The sequence below is a fragment of the Gadus macrocephalus genome, chromosome 14 (genome assembly GCF_031168955.1).
Source record: "Gadus macrocephalus chromosome 14, ASM3116895v1".
NCBI classification, from domain to species: domain Eukaryota; kingdom Metazoa; phylum Chordata; class Actinopteri; order Gadiformes; family Gadidae; genus Gadus; species Gadus macrocephalus.
This window is the reverse complement of record NC_082395.1, coordinates 3,235,721-3,257,265: the sequence shown is the minus strand read 5'-3', so window position 1 is coordinate 3,257,265 and position 21,545 is coordinate 3,235,721. Positions and strand designations below refer to the sequence as shown.

At 43.5% G+C, this 21,545-nt stretch overlaps 3 protein-coding genes across 3 annotated transcripts in view; 2 read left to right on the top strand and 1 right to left on the bottom strand.

Annotated features, from left to right (window-relative positions):
* The first annotated feature begins 72 nt into the window (after positions 1-72).
* Positions 73-2,140, top strand: ptpmt1 (protein tyrosine phosphatase mitochondrial 1). The gene is made up of 4 exons (XM_060070961.1): positions 73-407; positions 574-654; positions 736-927; positions 1,825-2,140. The coding sequence occupies exons 1-4, from the start codon at positions 261-263 to the stop codon at positions 1,951-1,953; spliced, it is 549 nt and encodes a 182-aa protein (XP_059926944.1). The 5' UTR covers positions 73-260; the 3' UTR covers positions 1,954-2,140.
* A 397-nt stretch (positions 2,141-2,537) lies between these two features.
* Positions 2,538-9,978, top strand: ndufs3 (NADH:ubiquinone oxidoreductase core subunit S3). Its single transcript, XM_060070960.1, has 7 exons — positions 2,538-2,671; positions 2,974-3,042; positions 3,229-3,326; positions 4,733-4,882; positions 6,790-6,915; positions 8,939-9,058; positions 9,697-9,978. Exons 1-7 carry the CDS (start codon positions 2,569-2,571, stop codon positions 9,853-9,855), a joined length of 825 nt encoding a protein of 274 aa, XP_059926943.1. The 5' UTR covers positions 2,538-2,568; the 3' UTR covers positions 9,856-9,978.
* A 234-nt stretch (positions 9,979-10,212) lies between these two features.
* c1qtnf4 (C1q and TNF related 4) overlaps positions 10,213-21,545 on the bottom strand; it is a 26,703-nt gene continuing 15,370 nt past the window's right edge. The window contains exons 2-3 of the mRNA XM_060070959.1: positions 13,549-13,913; positions 10,213-12,866 (exon numbers count right to left, since the gene is read on the bottom strand). Coding sequence (XP_059926942.1) covers positions 12,015-12,866; positions 13,549-13,908 — 1,212 coding nt within the window. The 5' untranslated portion in view covers positions 13,909-13,913 and the 3' untranslated portion in view covers positions 10,213-12,014. The remainder of the gene's footprint in view (positions 12,867-13,548; positions 13,914-21,545) is intronic.

Sequence of the window (21,545 nt, the reverse complement as noted above, 5' to 3'; positions counted from 1 at the left end):
AATTCATGTAATTTCAAACTTGCCTGAACCATGCACTGCTCTTGCCATTCCTGTGGATGGCAGCAAATCCCCTATTCTCAATTCACAAGCGAAGAAGAAACCCGGATGTCATGTTAGGTTGGTGATCTTCCAACTGTACACAACATGTAAACTCTTGGGATGAATGTACCAATGCAATTGTCACATGTATCCTAAAATAACGTGTGCATCCGGTCCTACATGACTCATTTTTAGAGACCATTTCTTTAAGATCTATCACCATGTCTGGAGCGCTGGCCAGGCTGCTGTTTTACCCCACCTTAGCCTACAATGTGGTCATGGAGAAGGTGTCCTCTAGGCAGTGGTTCACCCGAGTGGACCAGACCGTCATACTGGGAGCCCTGCCCTTTAAATCAATGACAAAAGAGGTAAAATATGCTGTATAATATATCTAAACATGTTGCAATGGACAGTTAAATGATATACATAAGTAGATGATCACATATAATATACTAATATAATGGTCTCTGATGAACGTCACTGGTTTCTAGCCAGTATCTTTCATTTTAATCTGGTTTTATTTTGTTTTTCTAGTTGGTCCAAAAAGAAAACGTCAGAGGGGTCATTACCATGAACGAAGAATACGAAACTAAATACTTCTGCAACTCTGCTGAGGTGAGTATATGAGGATGTACTGTAAATGCAATCCCATTCCAGTAAATCCAGTCCATGTAACGCGACGTCCTCTGCCCGTAGGAGTGGGGGGCCGCGGGGGTGGAGCAGCTCAGGCTGAGCACCGTTGACCTGACGGGGGTACCCAGCCTGGAGAACCTGCACAGGGGCGTGGAGTTCGTCATGCGCCACAGAGAGGAGGGCAGCAGTGTGTACGTCCACTGTAAGGCCGGACGCTGTCGCAGCGCCACGCTGGTCGCTGCCTATCTCATACGGGTCAGTCGCACACTCACTGTAGTACCTCATGGTTTCACAACATCAAAAAGTCCTCCACTGCTACACTGAACCGTTTGAGTTGACTTATGTGTTGAGCGTACCCCTTGGTTTTAGGTTTTTTAGGTACGTCAAAGTGTTTGGGGTCTTTATTTGGTCAATGTTTGGTAGTTCTAGCTGCTGAATTATTCAGTTTCTTACTTAAACCTAACCATAAGATTAAAACCATAGGCACTATAATATATTATTCTATGTAAGTGTATTACATTTAGGGCATTGAGCAGACATTTGTATCCAAAGAGACTTACAATAAGTACAATTGTCAGAAGAAAGAGAAACAATATATCGCTGTCGGTACAGTAAGGATGTTCATAGAACCAAGTGCCAAGCTCTAACAATAGTAAGATAGATGCTACACAATGCTAAGTACTATATATTTTTTGAAGTGCAAGGAAGTACAACATACAATAACAGTACATTATTACCCTATACACTGTGTTGAACTAGCCTGGCTAACGCCAGACCTCATCTCAATCTACATTGGGCGCTACGAATGTCTATCTTATGAGTCTGTACGTAGCTCATATTCAATCGTATCAATTATGCCAGATGACGCATGTAGAGCGGCAGAAATTTGATGAGGAAGAAGCTTGTTATTAGAATAATTCTATAATATGTCCATGGGAAGAAGACGATGGGTGTGTCGCATAGACGCCGTCATCGTCTTGCCGTCCCTCCCCGTTCTGTTATCGGTTCCCTATCTCAGGCGATAATCGGATCCGTAGACTCCGGGCTGCCCTAGCAGCGCGAAATGAAATCGCGCACAAAGCAGCGTGGGTACACCCAGGCCAGTGTTGAACCCTATTGATAAGAGTTCTGTTGACGTGGTAACCCCACCAGCTCCACTGCTGGACCCCCGAGGAGGCCCGCCACAGGCTGGTCACTCTCCGGCCCCACGTCCTGATCCACTCGGCCCAGCGGGCCGCGCTCGGGAGCTACCGCCAGCAGGTGTGTGAGGACTCCAGCTGAGAACGCCTCCAGGACTGGAGGAGATTCATATTCCTAGTAGATATAATTGTACATTTTCATCAGCTTTTTTTTTTTTTTTTTTACATTGTAAAATGTTCATAAAATGCGCACAAAACAATGTTTTATTTTTCATATGAGGCATTGGTGAAACTTGCCAATTCAGAAAATAAATATTTTATGAAGCTCTTCTGATTGACTTTCTCATTATTGTGTACCCGTCAAACTTCTCTCAATGTATCAAGATGTCTTTCAAACATATAGGGATGTACACATCATACAACAAACAACATATTTGTAACTCTTATGTACCTCAATTAAGGAGTAATTTGAGATGTTACTTTTGCCCTTACTTTTTTACCTATGGTAAAACATTTGACCTATGTTTACCCTTTTAAGTTATGTCGTTATTCCACTTGTAAATGGGTTTTCCCAAAACAAATCCATGCCATGCAAAGTAAACATGTGTTTAGTTTCCTGTTAAAGCACCTATTCATTTTATTTATTTATTTTTTAATGATGTGAACTATAAATCCTATGTTACCAGATTCTGTCATATAGACATTAAATAACATATAGCGTACAATAGATGGCGACAAAGAGCCACGAACAATCTAGATGACGCTCTCAGTGCGCAGACTCAGATCGCAGACAACATTATCCATCATGGCGGCGTCGTTGATGCGATGTGTCCGCGGAGGGCTGGGGAGAAGTCTAAACAGTGAGTACATCTTAGACACCTTTCATGTTCGGCAATTCACTTTATCCTCATGATATACACAGACGACACGGGGAACTACCAGTAAGAGTTCGGTGGTCCCGTGTTCACCGACCCAGTGTCTCCAGGATGACCTCTGAGCTAGCTAATGCTAACTCCTGCAAAAATCCTTTCTGGCGTTCAGATGAATGACATAACTGACATTGTCAGCATGGACGTGTGTAGCAATAGTAATACATAGTATCTCCTCTTATCATGCTGAGTGATCTATTCCAGGTTAATGATATCAACCTTTTATTTTCCAGTCGCAAGCCGGAGTGCTGGTATTATCCAGCAGCAGGCGAGACTGGAGACGACTTCCGCTGAAACAAAACGTATGCATACTATTATTTTACATTATTAAATTATAACTACACAAGACACTTGTGGTATAGACCGATCATGTTCACGGTGGTAGTAGACATGCACCCTAGGTCAGAAAGATTCACCAGAAACACTGTCAATACTCGGGCTGTGAGTCTGACTGACTCTAAAGTTAGTTTCTTGATTCCTCTTTACAGCCACAGTCCGGGCCAAGGATGCTGTCACTCACAACCAGCTTGCAGCGTTTGGAGAGTATGTGGCTGAGATGATGCCCAAATATGTTCAGCAGGTTGAGGTGAGTAAAACAATACTGAATTGTGAATTATGCACAGCCTACTCCCAACCTCTGGCTGCTGTGTGTTGTAAGGGGTTATCTCTAATAAGGAAGAATCCATGACTGACTAGGTCTTATTCTTTTTTAATCAGTGTCCGGCGGGGGTTTGTTTACAGGGAAGTCCACCAATTAACACATTGAGGCTCCCGTTGGGGTAGTGGGAAAGAACTTTCAAACAATTTTGGGCAATCTTCAAATAAAATATCATATAATTCGACATGGTTTATATTATCACGTGCCACCAATGACACATTGTCCACACCTTTCCTGCCTCGTCGGTTGGCCGAAGAAAGAGTGTTCTGACCGCAAGCTGCTTCTCCAATATGCAAATAAGAAACACACTAACGGTGAGGCCATTTACAAAGACCCCTCCGTGGATGCGGATGTAGGGCTCTATCGTGGATGTACGGCGTCGCCGTGAATGTCGGCTCTACCATGGATGTAGGGCAGGATGTAGGCTCTACTGTGGATGTAGGGCAGGATGTAGGCTCTACTGTGGATGTAGGTACGAGTTTGGTACAATGAAGGGAAAAGAAAAAACAAAAATGCAGAAGGCAATTCTTTTTTTATTGTCTCAGGTTGTGCCACCTAGTGTCATAGTCATTCCCCTGAGCTAGCTGCAACAGCCTGAACTGTGTAATCTAAGATGTAAGCAAACAACAAGTACCCCACATCACCTCCGTGGAGCTAACATTAGTTCGGCATTACATTAATTAATTTGCACGGCAGATTTATTTAATTTTACGTTTATTCTCTGTGTAAATCAATGCAGCGAACCATGACGTCCGTACCGATTTGGTTCAATACGAATACATGTTATGTATCGTTAGAGTTTCCTGATACATCCAAGGAAGTCCCTGTGGGAACGCCAAGTTCTCTCCCTCGTCAGTCTGCTGTTAGTCTGCTGGTAGCAGCTCGGCTGCAGAATGCCAGAGGGGGGTTGGAGTCTTTTCAAAATACTTGTCCTTCCGCCAACTCACGACTTAGTAAACGGATGTGAAACCAGTTATTTGGTCAACCTGTTGGTAACTGAATCAAAAATGATTATATTGATTTATTTTTTTTACACCAAGTGATTTAAAAACTTTTTCCAACTACACCAACTGGAGCCTCAATTTGTTAGATTGGTGGACTGCCCCTTACATTTTGAGTCAAATAACATGGATTCACATATATAATAAAACATATTGCGCAAATGTGTCGTCCTCAAAGGTCATAACGGGGAAGAGATGCATCTGGCTAAAGTGTGTGTGTGTGTGTGTGTGTGTGTGTGTGTGTGTGTGTGTGTGTGTGTGTGTGTGTGTGTGTGTGTGTGTGTGTGTGTGTGTGTGTGTGTGTGTGTGTGTGTGTGTGTGTGTGTGTTCCAGGTGACGTGCTACAACGAGCTGGAGGTGATGATCCACTCTGACGGCGTGGTTCCCATGCTGACCTTCCTCCGGGACCACACCAACGCCCAGTTCCGAAGCATGATCGACCTCACCGCCGTGGACATTCCCTCGCGGGAAAACCGCTTTGAGGTGAGGCTCAGGGCACCAGACACACACTCGGGTTTGACGGAGCCGCACGCACACACGCGCGATTTCCATTCTCGCGTCAAACATAATCGAGTTATTCGATTTTGTTATTACTTTATTTTTTTTTGTATATATATTTTTTAATGTTTTAGAGAAAGGGCAGAACAGCTGGATACATATCTGTGTATCATTTTAGATTGGAAAATTTTCTTTTTGACCATCTTTGACCAGTTCTCAGTTACAAAAAAAACAACGTTTTCAAACTAAAAAATAATCGTTTGAATAATCGTGATTTCAATATTGACCAAAATAATCGTGATTATGATCTTTCCCATAATCGAGCAGCCCTAAGTTCTTCTACATACCATCGTTCACAAGTTGGATGTTCAAACGTGAACTACAGACAGATAAATTATCCTTCATTTATGGAATATGGAAGAGAGGGCCTTGCATGAACCAGGCCTTACAACGCATTATCTACTTTCTTTTTATTAGGATTAAATGGCACTAAAGGGCTCCCTCCCTTTTATTTATTTGCCAATGAGAACTGTAGCATTCACACACCTGTGATTAACAGGCAAAAAGGTTTCAGTTAACCAAGCAGGGAAGAGTGATTGATCAGAAAGGTGCCGGGAGCGCTCTAAAATCCCAATAGTCTCATACAGAGACTAATAGATATTGGAACGGATCATTTCACTTTGTAATAGCTGACACTAAATATATATATTTTGACGGGTACACATATATATATATAATATAGCTTTTACATCTTTTCTACAGCACCGTTAATGTGTGTTAAAATTAGGGCTGTAACGATACACAAATTCACGATTCGGTTTGTATCACGATTTTTGACCCACGGTTCGATACATCCCACGATTCTTTTAAATTTAAAAAGCATTTTATTGAAACAACACTTAAATACCAATTATCTTAATGTAACATTTAATAACAAATAATTTGGAACACTGAACAGATTTGAACCGAAAGAATACTATTAAAGTATAGCTAAATTAATAAAGAAATAACCAAAGATTGCAGTTGGAGGATGCTTTTTGCTGGTAGGCATAATAGGGCCCCTTTAACTGTTCGGTTGGTTTATTCAAATATCCTTATTAGCGCTTCTTATTAGGCTATGTAGCTTAAATAATGACATAATCAGGCCGTATAGAATGCAACATGTTTAATAGCCTAACTTTCAATAGATGAGGAAAAACATGAACGTCGCAATAACGAGGCATAGTGTTACGAGTAGCATATGTGTGTGCGGGAGAATGGCAGTGTGCGTAAGCGTGTGTGAGTGACGTCAGCGAGTGAGTGGACGAGCGAGGAGAGCGAGCGGTAGCGCGTGTGTCTAGTGAAGAAGCGAACGGGTCCGGTAGAATAAAGTACCCATCCTATCAATAATCGGTGGCCGCTTCATTCCGACCTATAAGCAGACAAACTGCCAGTCAAATCACACAAAACAATAGAGACAGGATCACACAGGCAATTTTTTTCGCGCTTGGCCCACTCTGGATAAATGTCGTTCATATCGCATATGAGGACTTCGACGGCTGTGGAGAAATGCAATCCTCCTTAGCCACGGAGAGCTGTGATCACAGAGAGGGCATCTCGTCACATATTTACGGCATCGATAGGAGGGGGCGCTGTCAGCAGACTATTATTTAGACAAATTATTAGCAAATTTCAATCGGACAATTTGACCGAAGAGTTAGAAAGGGCATATCGCGCTTCTGCCTTCTCACACCGCGAGACAGGTTCGTGGCTTTGAGTATCGCGATTTTCGGTTTGATACGCGTATCGTTACAGCCCTAGTTAAAATAAAATACAGCAACTTAGGTTGGTGGTGTGATTTCCATTCGTGCGTTTTCTTAAGCGTTTGTTTCTCCCTGTGCGACGGCTCACAGATTGTGTACAACCTGCTGTCGCTGCGCTACAACTCCCGCATCCGCCTGAAGACGTACACAGACGAGCTGACCCCCGTGGACTCGGCCGTCGACGTGCACCAGGCCGCCAACTGGTACGAGAGGGAGGTGAGCTTCCATCGGCGCGCGGGCATCGCCCTGACTCACAAACTGTGTCTCGAACGCCAATATCAGTGTTCCCAGGACTCATTAACATGCACACCGTCATATTCTGACTCGCTCTGGCACTGCAGACCCAGTGATAAACGACGTATAAATCTCAAGTCTACGTTACACATTGTCCGTTGCTAGTTGTATTTTTTCTTAATCACATTTGATATGCGGACCTTTCTGAATGATTGGTTAGAAAAGGCCAATGGGTTGGGATTTTAATGGGTTGGGATTTTTGTACCGTTATTTTTAAACAAAATGCTTCCACCTAGGGCTGGGCGATATGGGCCAAAATGAATATCTCGATATTTTTTTACTATATCTCGATACACGATATATATCTCTATATATTTTGAATCTCCTCTAGAGCACATCATAAATGCTCGATTCAACCATGTCTGGCATAATGTTACGTCAGTAATAATTCTAGTATTACTGAAACATAAGTCTGCATGTAGATTACATGAAACAACATATTGTTTAAACTCATCAGTGCTTTCTATTGGAACAATTTAGAACTTGCACATAAGAAAAGGAAAATCACAGCAAGTTAGATTTACCAACACAGCATTTATTCAAACCGTTAATTATTTATTAACAGTTTGAATAATAATTATTATATATACACTGCCAGACGAAGGATCCAGTGCTATTCTTTTTCGAAACCAAATCCTCAGTTTCCATCCTTTTTTCTCTTTCTGGCTGTTCTCACTCACCAGTCGGAGGTACACGCACCTACAGCAGCGCGCCTTCCAGACTACGTCACACACGCGCGTCCATGAGAATCTCGTGGACTCGCAATGGGCGGGGGGAGTGAGTTTAGAGAGCCACCGGAAATAGCGAGAGAAGGGAACGCTGTGCGTTAAACAAACCCCGAGAAGCCCAATCCCTATGAGAGCTCCCCACGCTACGGCCATCAGGAGGCGCACAGAGCTTTTATCCGTGATATTATATAACCAATTATATTATATTATATTATATATTATTATATATAGAGCTCCGGGAGTCGCAAACGGCAACAATCACTTTCTCCTCCGTGCTGCAGTTCACCCCGGACTGCACTGCACCGAGTTTGACGGTTGAACGCTGGTTGGCTGTTACGTTACACATGTCACTCAGTGGCCACGCTGTTGAACGCTGATTGGCAGATACGCGTCTCTACGTTCACTTTGTATGAGATCTTCTCGCCCCGTCGCGTGAAAGCACAACGAGTATGCCGGCGGCGGCAAAAAGAAACATTGCGTCCCAATTTATATTCGATGTTCGCGATATGGGCATTTTATACATCCCCTGGAGAACATCTCGCGATACATCGCATATATTCGATATATCGCCCAGCCCTACTTCCACCTGTTGGTAATCAATAGGAATTACAACAACACTTGCAAAGCCTGAGGCATGTTAAAGGCACCCAGTGCAACTTTATGTAAACATTCAATGAAAAATAAACATTCAATTTCTAGTCTTTTTTACACGTAGTAAGTTTCAATAACTCCATACCATTACATATCGACATTCAAGGAGCAAAGATGAGACGTCGTTGTGTGGTGAGAACTGATAGAAAATCGTAAACAACAACAATCGCCGGTGGGGAGAAGCCATTTTTCCATTGACTGGAAGCCTGCTTTATTTATTGTAGGTTACAAAAAATAAAGAAAATGGCGGCATTGTTGTTGTTATCGATTTTGTATCAGTTCTCACCACACAACGACGTCTCATCTTTGCTGCTTAAATGTCGGTATGTAATGGTATGGAGTTATTGAAACTTACTACGTGTAAAAAAGACTAGAAATTGAATGTTTATTTTTAAGCCTCGAAAGTTGCACTGGGTGCCTTTAAGTGTGTCTTGGCTCTCAATCAGATTTTCCTCCAGAACAATGGACTTGAGTATCTCCTCAACAGCCTGATATATTGGCATCATCTCTACAAGACTTCACCAGCGAGGACTCGTGTATAAAGCCTTGTGTTTGTGTGCTTCCAGGTCTGGGACATGTATGGCGTGTTCTTCGCCAACCATCCTGACCTGAGACGTATTCTGACGGACTACGGTTTCGAGGGTCACCCCTTCAGAAAGGACTTCCCCTTGTCTGGATATGTTGAGGTGAGTCCCGCTTCCTTTCATGTTAAAAGGGTTTAGTCCCAGGCTATCGATGGGTCTACGTAAACAAGTAATGGGACAACCATACTACTCCAAACAATCACTCAATCAATTTTTTTATGAAATTAGGAATAATGTTAACATAATTTGAAAGATAGATCGATAAAATATATATCTCTATCTAGAGATAGATGGATAGTTCTGTCTGTCTCACTCTTTCTTTCCTGATAAAGCTCTCTCTCGCTCTCACCCGCTCTGCATAAAACTCGCTCTCTTGATAAAGCTTTCTCACTCTCTCTCTCTCGATAAAGCTCTCGCTCTCTCTCGATAAAGCTCTCTCGGTCTCGTTCTCTCTCTCGATATAGCTCTCCTTCTCGCTCTCGTCCTTCTCTCTAGTTGTCTCCCTCGATAAAGCTCTTCTCTCTCTCTCTCTCTCTCTCTCTCTCTCTCTCTCTCTCTCTCTCTCTCTCTCTCTCTCTCTCTCTCTCTCTCTCTCTCTCTCTCTCTCTCTCTCTCTCTCTCTCTCTCTCTATGAACCTCTCTTTTAATGAAGCTCTAGTAAAAGTCCTCCCACCATCTAGTTTAAAAGCAGGTAAACACCCAGCAGTACCATGACCTCCTCCGACCGCTTGCGTCCGCAGGTGCGCTACGACGACGAGGTGAAGCGAGTGGTGGCCGAGCCCGTGGAGCTGACGCAGGAGTTCCGCAAGTTCGACCTCAACACCCCCTGGGAGGTGTTCCCCGCTCACCGGGAGGCCAAGGCCGCCCCACAGCTAGAGGCCCCTGAGGAGAAGAAGTAACCGGCCCGGGCGCGGTGACGCTGCAGCAAACGCATCTAGCGCCCCCGTGTGTTCTGTATGTGTAACTCTGCCCTTCTGGAAAAGCCTATGGAAATATTTATGTAAATAAATGGACTAGTAACACAGTGCTAGTGTCGGCTGGTGGTTATTCTTGTTTGTCGTGTGCTACAAAGTTATTATCTGATCACTTCAGACCCTACATTTTGTGTTAGTTTCAATGGAATAAGCAGAGTAAAGCCCCCTTCTATCTTGATGCAGCTAAACCCTGACACAGGAAAAGCCGACCATAACTTAATAGAAAATAGATCCGATAAAAGTCAGGAAATATTAAGAAAACAAACAAGCAGGAAACCTGTATTTAAATATTTCTTCCATTTTATTTTGGCAAGTTTTTGAAGCTTTTGTTAACATATAAAGTATTCAAAATATTTCACACAATTTACAGATACAACAATAATCAGTCCTTTTTATAATTATATTGTGATCAAGCCAACCATTATAGTTTTTTTTTATTTTTTATAAAAGATTGCTGGTTTGTCACTATACATTGTTTTTTTCTTGCACCAAATCAAAATAACAGCTGCAGATTCTGAATAGTTTGTGTGCAAGTCCACACAGCTCCAATTGACATCAAGATTGACATTTTTTATTGGAGAATAAGAAGCATACATCCAACACATTGTACAGAACCTCCGTTGCGTTAGAACATCGTTACAAGTAATGGATCGGGACTGTCAAGCTGTGGAAATGTACTTTTCGATTTTTTTTATTTCAGAGGATTTCCTACGGCATGCATGCATAAACACAAGCTCCCATTTGAGGTTGTCAAAAGAATTATCACAATTTCATCTCCCACAAGTCATCTCCGTTGCCTTTTCCTCACCATTGTAGCGGTCAACATTTTCCCTGGGTGGAAGTTGAGAGAGAAAGTTATATTGGTTTAGTTCGGCCCCATTTAGCAGAACCGAAGCATTCACATTAAACATCTGTCCCGCTGTTTCACCAGGTGTGCACGTTACAGATAACGACGGGGAACACAAAGCCACTGACGTTTCACTGTCACAGACGCGCATTAGCACCGCAGCGCGCTTCCATTCCGTTTAGCGGTGAGGGAGAGAAATGGAGGTCTGCTGTTGCTGAGTGTGTGAGTGTGAACTGTGAATCCAGGGGGCTGGTGCCTTGTTACGAGCTCTCCCCGGACAACTGTGGCCTCATTGCCATGGTATATTACACCAAATAAGTCTCTGACGTTTTATAGTAATTCAACTGTCTTGCTTGTAAGAAGTGTACCAGCCTGGATCTGGCGTCTAAGCTCTGATCTCATGTGGAATGGCATTGCTTCAAAGAAAATGGAATATTATACCATAACCAAGTATTAATTCAAATGGCTCCTATCGAGCGGAAAGAGGTGAATTAATTAAGTCGGAGTTGATTACAAAATGAGCAACGTCGTGTGTCTCACGGCAGTCTGAAATCGAACAGACATGGTTATTGGCGTGGGATGAGCAATTATTTTTTTCTCCACAGTGTTCAGTATCCGAAGACAAAGTTATTTTTCTTGCTCGAATTGGACGATAAATTATGGCCACGTCGCCTCGGGGTAATATATTAAGCATGTGCTAAAAGACATTGGAAGCAGAATGGATATTGTCTACAGTTCGACACATTCTTTATTTCCCTCTCTCTCTGTGACCAATTCTCTTGAGTGAAATATAAAATGAAATACGGCTTTTCACACAAAACTGTCCACATGATTTTCACACACTTTGTAAACCATCAAAAATACAAGGGCAACAATTTTTGATACATTTTTCCTCAGTCCGTTTTTATCCTAAAGAACGGGAGAAGAAGCATTCAACATCACTGCCAGTCATTCATGGATCCATGTGGTTCTTCAAAACCATGAAGGAAAATCCTGGGGATGCAGTCAGCTCTACATTGAAGACAGGTGGTTCCCCTGACGGTATAGCAGGTCTGCCGCAAAGCAAAATATATCTACACACCAGCTCCTGCCTTAGACTCCCTCCATCCACCTTAGCGTCCAACCGACAAACCCCACCACTCCTGAGACCTCGTCCTCACTCCACAGCCTACTCCATCTCGTACAAGTCCCTGGCATCCACCTGCGGCCCCCTCCTGTCTCCCGACCTCCTGGGCAGCTAGGGTTTCCTCTCCCCGGCCTTTGATTGGCTGCTGACGGTTGTGGGGGCGGGGACGTCGGGGTAAACCAGGAAGCCGGTGAAGGTGATGTACTTGGCGTGGTTACTGTACGCTCCGAAGCCGTCCTTCTGGTGGGAGTACAGCCACACGGTGTCCCCGGGCTTCAGGGCCAGCATCAGGCTCTGGCTCTGCAGGGCCTTCTCCCCCTGGCTGTCGTCGTAGATCATGGCCTGGACCTCCAGCTGGTTCTTCATCAGCTTCACCGACAGCGTCTTGTGGGGCAGCTTGCCCACGTTGAAGGAGAAGTAGTAGGCTCCGGCCACGCGGCAGGTGAACACGCCCAGCGTCAGGTTGAAGTCCTCGCCGATGTTGACGAAGGCCGCGTCGAAGCTGACCGGTTGGTGCTGCGGCAGGCCCCGCTGGTCCACGCCCATGATGCTCTGGGTGCGCCCCACCGAGAAGGCGGAGCGCTGGTCGTCCTCTTCCTCAACCTCCTCCTCCTCCTCCTCCTCCTCCTCCTCTACGTCCGCCTCCTCTTTGACGTGCTCCTCCTCCTCCTCCACCCGCTGCCTCTTCTGGTCGGTCGGTCCCAACGCGTCGCGCTCGGCGGCCGCTTCGTCTTTGGAGGGCGTGGTGTGTTCCTGCAGCGGTGCCTGCTGGGAGTTGTAGGCGCTGTGCTGGCGGCGGCGCTGCTGGGACTGGTAGTCGTAGGTGTCCGGGTAGACCAGGTAGCCGCTGAAGGTGGTGTAGTGTCCGGTGTTGCTGTAGAGCGCGTAGCGGGGGTCGCCGTGGAGACGGAGCCATATGGTGTCGCCGAAGTCCAGCGCCAGCATGACACTCTGGCTCTGCACCTGAGCGGGAATAATGAGCACTTTAGAGACGTGACAATAGACCGGGAGCCTCCTCATATGCAAGCAATACCGTCCCCATGCATAACCCATAATTCATCTCTGCCTTCGCAGCCCTGCCCTCTATATGTAGTTCCCATCTAATCATTTCTCTCATCGCAAAAACCCACACATTCTCCTTCGACCGTGACGGCGGACATACTGCGATGAAACATCCAATTAGGATGTCTCTTGGCGGGGGCCCCCCTATGGCTTTAGCGTTTAGTCCTTATTTGGCGTGGAAATATTGTAGCTATAATATCCAATCATATGAAAATTAAATAAACCCTGTTTATATGATTACTATTCAATTGAAAAGGAGATTCTAAACATTCTCCTTGGATAGTGTTGCTACTGTAGCCATGAGGTCCGATACCCTTTAGTGTACTGCAATTTAACTTAGTCTCTCCTGCTTTGGCTGACTTCGGCCATGGCCAATCCTAAACTCTCCCCGATGGTCACTCGCCCTCACCTTTGTTTCCTTTGTATTAACTACCCCACGGTCTTTAACAAGATTTAATCAAATATTTTGATTTTTAGTGTCCTAAAAATGAGTTATTCGTCATCATTATTTCAGCTCGCTATCCATAGTGGGGTACCGTTCAGACCGTATCACAACACGGTCAGCACCCCCAGGTTTTGTTACCTTGCGCTCCTCCCCAGAGTTCTCCTCGTAGACGATGGCCTGCACCTCGTTGCGGTTCTTCATCAGCATGACGGACAGGTCCTTGTGGGGGAACTTGCCCACGGTGAAGGAGAAGAAGTACGCCCCGGGGATGCGGCAGCGGAACAGGCCGGCCTTCGCCTCGAAGTCGCCGCCGACGTTGACGTAGACGGCGTCGAAGGTCACCGTCATCTTGGGCCCGCCCTCCATGCTGTTGGTGCGCGCCACGGAGAAGGCCGACCGCAGCGCCACGTCCTGGTTGAGGCGGGCGAAGCCGCGGGCGCCCCCTGCCCAGCCCAGGGCCAGCAGCACCGGCAGCATCACAGCGGCGGGAAGGAGCATCCTACCTGCGAGAGGAGAGCCTCGGGTTAGGACAGCCCTTCATAGAAACTGTTAGAGCCTTTCGACTAACCTTTCATTCATCAGGCAGGTATTATATTCGAGCCTTTCATTCAACAAGCATGTATACTATTAGAGCCTTTCATTCAACAGGCATTTATTCTATTAGAGCCTTTCATTCCTCAGGCATGTATTCTATTACAGCCTTTCATTCAACAAGCATGTATACTATTAGAGCCTTTCATTCAACAGGCATTTATTCTATTACAGCCTTTCATTCAACAGGCATTTATTCTATTAGAGCCTTTCATTCTATTACAGCCTTTCATTCAACAGGCATGTATTCTATTACAGCCTTTCATTCAACAGGCATGTATTCTATTACAGCCTTTCATTCAACGGGCATGTATTCTATTACAGCCTTTCATTCAACAGGCATGTATTATATTACAGCCTTTCATTCAGGGACGCGGGAAGTCAGTCCGAGGGAGGGGTGCTGAGAGAGAATCTATATAATGACGTCATAATAAATGCTGCGCAACATCCGTTGTTTACAGAGACGAGATGAGGGGTGACGTCACATTCAGGGATCCGCTCTGATAAACACTCTACTGGTGTGTAAAAAGAGTTCTGCCAACTAGCCACTGTTATTCACAAACGTTAGCAAATAAACAATGTGGAAATTAGAGTCAACTCGGCTGATACTGGGCTGAATTTCACACACTAACAACATGCCGACAAGCTGTTGCGGTCCGGGATTATACACAGCGTTATAACAAGGATTCAGGAGGTTATTTCTAAAGGTTTACAAAGGAAAGTGACAATAATAGAAAGCCTTAATTTTCATCAGAACTTACGAGTTGTCTGATATGAGGAAGGTGACGATTTCTCCGTCAAGTGAACCGCCCGTCTTTGCTCTTTTTTTGCCAACCAGTTTACGCGCGGGATTCCAGAATCAAAACGATAACATTCAACGTGTCTATTAATATGGCAGCAACATTTTACACCAGTTTTAGAATGTTCACTACAACAGATGTTGAACACCAACATGCTTATGTAAAATCAGCATAGTACCGATAATATGATAAATATCATAAAAAGGGTGGATGTCAATAATTTAATGAAAAAAAAGTCAAATCAAAAGTATTGATTTGTTCAGAACACTTTCTCACTTGCAGTTACAGCCAGGGGCCGCTGCAGCACCCTAAGCACCCCCACTTCCCGCGTCCCTGGGTAACACTGTTGTTTTTTATTGGTCGTCATGAAAAAAAACAGAAGGGGTAACACTGTTGTTTTTTATTGGTCGTCATGAAAAAAAAACTAAAATAAGGGAAATAATAGAAATACACACATACATTTTAATGTCATGTATATCCTCTTTAATGATGATTGATTATTGTGTATTGTCATCGCCTCAGTGGTGCAGTGGGGTGCACTCTGCCTAACCCCCTGGAGACCGGGGTTCAAGTCCGGTTGATGACCTCTGTTGGAAGTTTCTTTTCTCTATTTCATGCGAATTATAAAGTCAAGTATAACCTTTGTGATGACTTTAACCGGTGTCTTGATGGTGAATTGTTAAGTTCGGAGGTTAACACTCTAAACAGCTCATGATCGGATCCCTGCAAAAACGTCGACAGGGGTGTCACTGTTGTTTTTTATTGGTCAACATGGAAAAAACATAAGGGGTAACTCTGTCGTTTTTTATCGGCCATCATGAAATAAATATAAGGGGAAAACACTGTCGATATTTATCAAATAAAACATAGGGGGTGACACTGTTGTTTTCCTTTGGTCGTCATGAAAAAAAACACAAGGGGTAACACTGTCGTTTTTATCAAATGAAACATGACGGGTAACACTGTCGTTTTTATCAAATGAAACATAAGGGGTAACACTGTCGTTTTTCTTTGGTCGTCATGAAAAAAACCATAAGGGGTAACACTGTTGTTTTTTATTGGTCGTCATGAAAGGAAACATAAGGGGTAACACTGTTGTTTTTTATTGGTCGTCATGAAAGAAAACATAAGGGGTAACACTGTTGTTTTTTATTGGTCGTCATGAAAAAAAACATAAGGGGTAACACTGTTGTCTTTGTCAAATAAAATATAAGGGGTAACACTGTCGTTTTTTATCAGTCATCAAGAAAAAAACAAGGGGTAACACTGTCGTTTTTTTTCATGACGACCAATAAAAAACGACAGTGTTACCCCTTATGTTTTTTTTCATGACGACCAATAAAAAACGACAGTGTAACACAGTCGTTTTTATCAAATGAAACATGAGGGGTGACACTGTCGTTTTTCTTTGGTAGTCACGAAAAAAACCATAAGGGGTAACACTGTTCCTTTTTTTATTGGTCGTCATGAAAAAAAACATAAGGGGTAACACTGTTCCTTTTTTTATTGGTCGTCATGAAAAAAAACATAAGGGGTAACACTGTTGTTTTTTATTGGTCGTCATGAATAAAAACATAAGGGGTAACACTGTTGTTTTTTATTGGTCGTCATGAATAAAAACATAAAGGGGGTAACACTGTTGTTTTTTTTTGGTCGTCATGAATAAAAACAAGGGGTAACACTCTCGTTTTTTTTCATGACGACCAATAAAAAACGACAGTGTTACCCCTTATGTTTTTTTTCATGACGACCAATAAAAAACGACAGTGTAACACTGTCGTTTTTATCAAATGAAACATGAGGGGTGACACTGTCGTTTTTCTTTGGTAGTCACGAAAAAAAACATAAGGGGTAACACTGTTCCTTTTTTTATTGGTCGTCATGAAAAAAAACATAAGGGGTAACACTGTTCCTTTTTTTATTGGTCGTCATGAATAAAAACATAAAGGGGGTAACACTGTTGTTTTTTATTGGTCGTCATGAATAAAAACATAAAAAAAAGTATCGAATAAAACATAGGGGGTAACACCAGGGACGCGGGAAGTCAGTCCAAGGGGGGGGGGGGGGTGCTGAGAGAGAGTCTATATAATCACGTCATAATAAATGCTGCGCAACATTCAGGGCTCCGCTCTGATAAACACTCTACTGGTGTGTAAAAAGAGTTCTGCCAACTAGCCACTGTTATTCACAAACGTCAGCAAGTAAACAATGTGGAAATTAGAGTCAACTCGGCTGATACTGTGCTGAATTTCACACACTAACAACATGCCGACAAGCTGTTGCGGTCCGGGATTATACACAGCGTTATAACAAGGATTTAGGAGGTTATTTCTAAAGGTTTAAAAGGAGAGTGACAATAAAAGAAAGCCTTTATTTTCATCCAGAGTTACGAGTTGTCTGATATGAGGAAAGTGACGGTTTCTCCGTCAAGTGAACCGTCCGTCTTTGCTCTTTTTTTGCCAACCAGTTTACGTGCAGGATTCCAGAATCATAACGATAACATTCAACGTGTCTATTAATATGGCAGCAACATTTTACACCAGTTTTAGAATGTTCACTACAACAGATGTTGAACACCAACATGCTTATGTAAAATCAGCATAGTACGATATTCAGCTATCGACAGTTCTGCGTTGTGCGTCATAGCCTACGTCAGCCTACTCAGACAATGTTCTAAATAAAATGAAATGATAATATGATAAATATCATAAAAAGGGTGGATGTCAATAATTAAATGAAAAATCATGTTGTATGATAAAATTATAAAAAAAAAAATATATATATTGATTTGTTCATAAAACCTTCTCACTTGCAGTTACAGCCAGAGGCCGCCAGGGGGGGGGGGTGCTGCAGCACCCTAAGCACCCCCACTTCCCGCGTCCCTGCTTTCATTCAACAGGCAAGTATTCTATTAGAGCCTTTCATTCCTAAGGCATGTATTCTATTAGAGCCTTTCATTCAACAGGCAAGTATTCTATTAGAGCCTTTCATTCCTCAGGCATGTATTCTATTAGAGCCTTTCATTCAACAGCCATGTATTATATTAGAGCCTTTCATTCAACAGGCATGTATTCTATCAGAGCCTTTCATTCAACAGGCATGTATTCTATTCTATCCTTTCATTCAACAGCCATTGATTGTGCTTTATTAGAGCCTTTCAATCAACAGACAAGTATTATATTAGAGCCCTTGATTCAAAAGGTATCAATTCTATTCCATTACATTAGAGCCTTTCAATCAACAGACATCAATTATATTCTAATAGAGCCTTTCATTCAACAGGCAAGAATTATGTTAGAGCCTTCGATTCCAAAGGCATCTATTCCATTATTTTCTAGTAGAGCCTTTCATGTAGCAGCCATCTATTGTATTGTAGGAAAGCTTTTCATTCACTAGACATTTATTCTATTAAATTCTGGAGAGGGTTTCATTGAAATCTGCAAAGACGAAGGCATTCAACCAATGATCATCCATACTTTAATGAGAAAAATGTACAGACAGCGGGGGAATGACATCAGTCGAAAACGTTGAATGACGGTTTTCAGTACAATGTCTATTGTTGCAATGTTGTCTCCATTACATCGAATACACATAATTAATTACTTATTTATCTTCTATTATGTCTATCATATATATTAATGCTGTCAAGCGATTAAAATATATAATCGTGATTAATTGCATTAATGTCATAGTTAATTTTTTCTATGCTAAATATCCCTTGATTTCTTTGTCCCATTAATTTTTCTCATTTTAATGCTCTTAACAACATGGAGAAGTGCATCGGCTTGCCTTGTGCAAATGTTTTTTTATTGATAACCTACTGATCAAAACAGGACGATACAAAAAAAAAAAGCCTATAGTGCAATTAAACGATGAACATACAAACATACTGCCTTGAACATAGCAGTCAGGCAACTGCTTCTTTGTTTTGAGCCAAAGAAAATAAATAAAATAAGAATAATTATTCAGAGAGCAGTAACCTCTCTGAAAGGCTTGCTCGAGCCAAGAACGGAACTAAACATGTGGAATTCATTTTGCTCCCCCATTCGGTTCCTATTGATTGAGCACAGCTTACACATTAAAGGACAATTCCGGTATTTTGAACATTGAGCCCCCTTTCTGGTTTGTTTAGGATGAAATAGAGTGGGTGACACCGAAATTTGAACTATTAGTCCTTTCTCGGGTATTTGGCTCATTTTGAATCGCTCCTGCCTGCTTCACAATGGTTGTCTGTGTGCATACACAAACCTGTCAACCCAGCAACCCTAAACGTTCGTTTTAAAAAATGTGCAAGTAACCGAGTGGTTAGTGGCATTCGTGAAGTTTAAAAAAAAAAATATCGGCGCAATATATGGTTTCTGTCGTGTTTTATTGCACATTTATCGCCAGTTGATTTCAGTTGGAAGACTCATTACTGCACGATGATATTACTCCGCCGAACCGGAAAGGTGGGCTGTTTACGTTGGTTTGAAGTCTTGTACCGTGAGCACCTCGGATTAGGGGAAATCACATAGAAAATCACTGAAAATGGATTATGAAAGGTGGCTTCTGGAGGACGCACTCGATTTCGACGGCAGAGGATATCGTTTTGAACCAGAATTCACCCAAGAGGAGCTACGTGAGATGGAGGCTAGGGCTACGGAGGCGCCTGAAGCTCCGGCTGAAGCGGTCCCCCCAGGATCACGGGCGGGTGGTGTGCCTGTGGGAAGTGCAGGCAGATGCCGACGGAAGTCGAAAGTAGGTGCTGCACGGAGTGGGACCTTGTGCGGAAGTTTATATGCGGTTGTGAGGTATCTGAAAAAATAGTTCAATTTAGCAACTAACACGGGTGTAAAACATATATTGCGCCGATAGATTTTTTTTAAACTTCACGAATGCCACTAACCACTCGGTTACTTGCACATTTTTGAAAACGAACATTTAGGGTTGCTGGGTTGACAGGTTTGTGTATGCACACAGACAACCATTGTGAAGCAGGCAGGAGCGATTCAAAATGAGCCAAATACCCGAGAAAGGACTAATAGTTCAAATTTCGGTGTCACACACTCTATTTCATCCTAAACAAACCAGAAAGGGGGCTCAATGTTCAAAATACCGGAATTGTCCTTTAATACTTATTACTACCAACAGTGCTCGCCCCCGGGGGACTGCTGGGATTCCTTCCAATACATTAGGACTCTGTTCTCTAGGTCACATGTCCTACTCCTGCCTCTACCCCTGCCCATACATTAGGACTCTCTGTCATACTGTATGTCCTTTCATTCTGTCTCTCAGGCATGTGGCTCAGGAGATAGAGCGAGTCGTCTGGTGGTAACCAAACTGAAGGCTGCATGTTCGATCCCCGAGTGGTGAGGCGTCCCTGAGCAGGACACCTCACCCTAACCTCTCCAGACGAGACGGCTGTCGCCTCCGCCGTCGATGTGTCGATGTGTGCATGAATGGGTGAATGTTAGGCGGTATTGTGAAGTGTTTTGCGTGGCCACTGGTTAGAAAAGTGCTGTATAAATGCTGCCCATCTATCACTGCTCCTCCGTCAGGACTTTGTCCTCTTGTCATTTTTCCTACCAGTGGGCCAAACAAACCCTTCTCTTTTGCCCTTGAAACACGGACCACAACTAGTTCAAGTTTATGTGTTTGGCGATCAGTTTGTGTGCGTGTGTGTGTTTGTGTGCGTGCGTGCGCGCGCGTGTGTGTGCAGATGTATCTGTTTGTATGTACGGCTGCCTGTGCGCGCTGGAGTGTGTGTGAGTCAATTAAACACACCCCTGCAATGTAACCGCCGCGCCCCGCTACTACCTGCTGCCCCACTCTTTTTTTAAACCATCCTGGCAGACTGCTCTCAGCAGAGGAGCGAGGTATTAATAGGTCTTTTATTATCCGGGAGACGTCCCGTGTTGTCTGCTCGTCCCGCTTTAATGAACCAACAAGAGGCTGAGGAGGACGAGGCAGAGCTATCGGCCGCTCACACCACAGACGGCGGCGCTAATGGCTACAACGATCCACCGAGCGGTGCGGGCCCCTGAGGAGTGCTCTCTGAGGGTCCTAGCGAGCCCAGGGGAAAGCAGGTCAGAACGGGGAGGCTTGGCCCACAACCACTGCGCACTGCGCCAATGTTGAAGGAACAGGGGGATTACATCAATGTGGTCGAGGAGAGATTCCGTTGTTGTTTTTTTGTCCACGTTTGTTGTCGTTGAGAATACACTGACGTGTGTCACCCTGGTGAAGTGATGATTGATATTTGGCAAGTATTAGGGTCGGGAGCACATGTTGTATGTTGGTGTTACTCACTCGTGATGCCAACATAGTGTTTCACAGTGCACAATAATGGGAAATGCTATTATGGTTTTAGATTTTTGTATAAATCTTTAATGTTTAAGATTTGTTGTTGCATGGTGTTCTAATTTTTACTCCCCATTGGAGCTCCCCATTTTCAATCTATAACCAACCCAGTCTCACGGAAATACGTGACACTGTCACGTCATTTAATCTATTCATTCGTGAGCTGGGACACGTCATTTTAATTTTCTCGTGCCAAAAGGCACAAATTTCTAACAATATGCCAGCTTTTAGCCACCCGTTTCTACTTTCGGCTTTGATTGTGAGAAATTGTGACAATTCACGGATACATTTAATGCAGGTGTGCTGCTCTGTAGGCAAACCGCGACGGAAAAAAGGTAGCTGCGTCATCTCTTCTTTTTAGAATGAGTTTGAAATTTGAAATTACGTGTCCCAGATCACGAATGA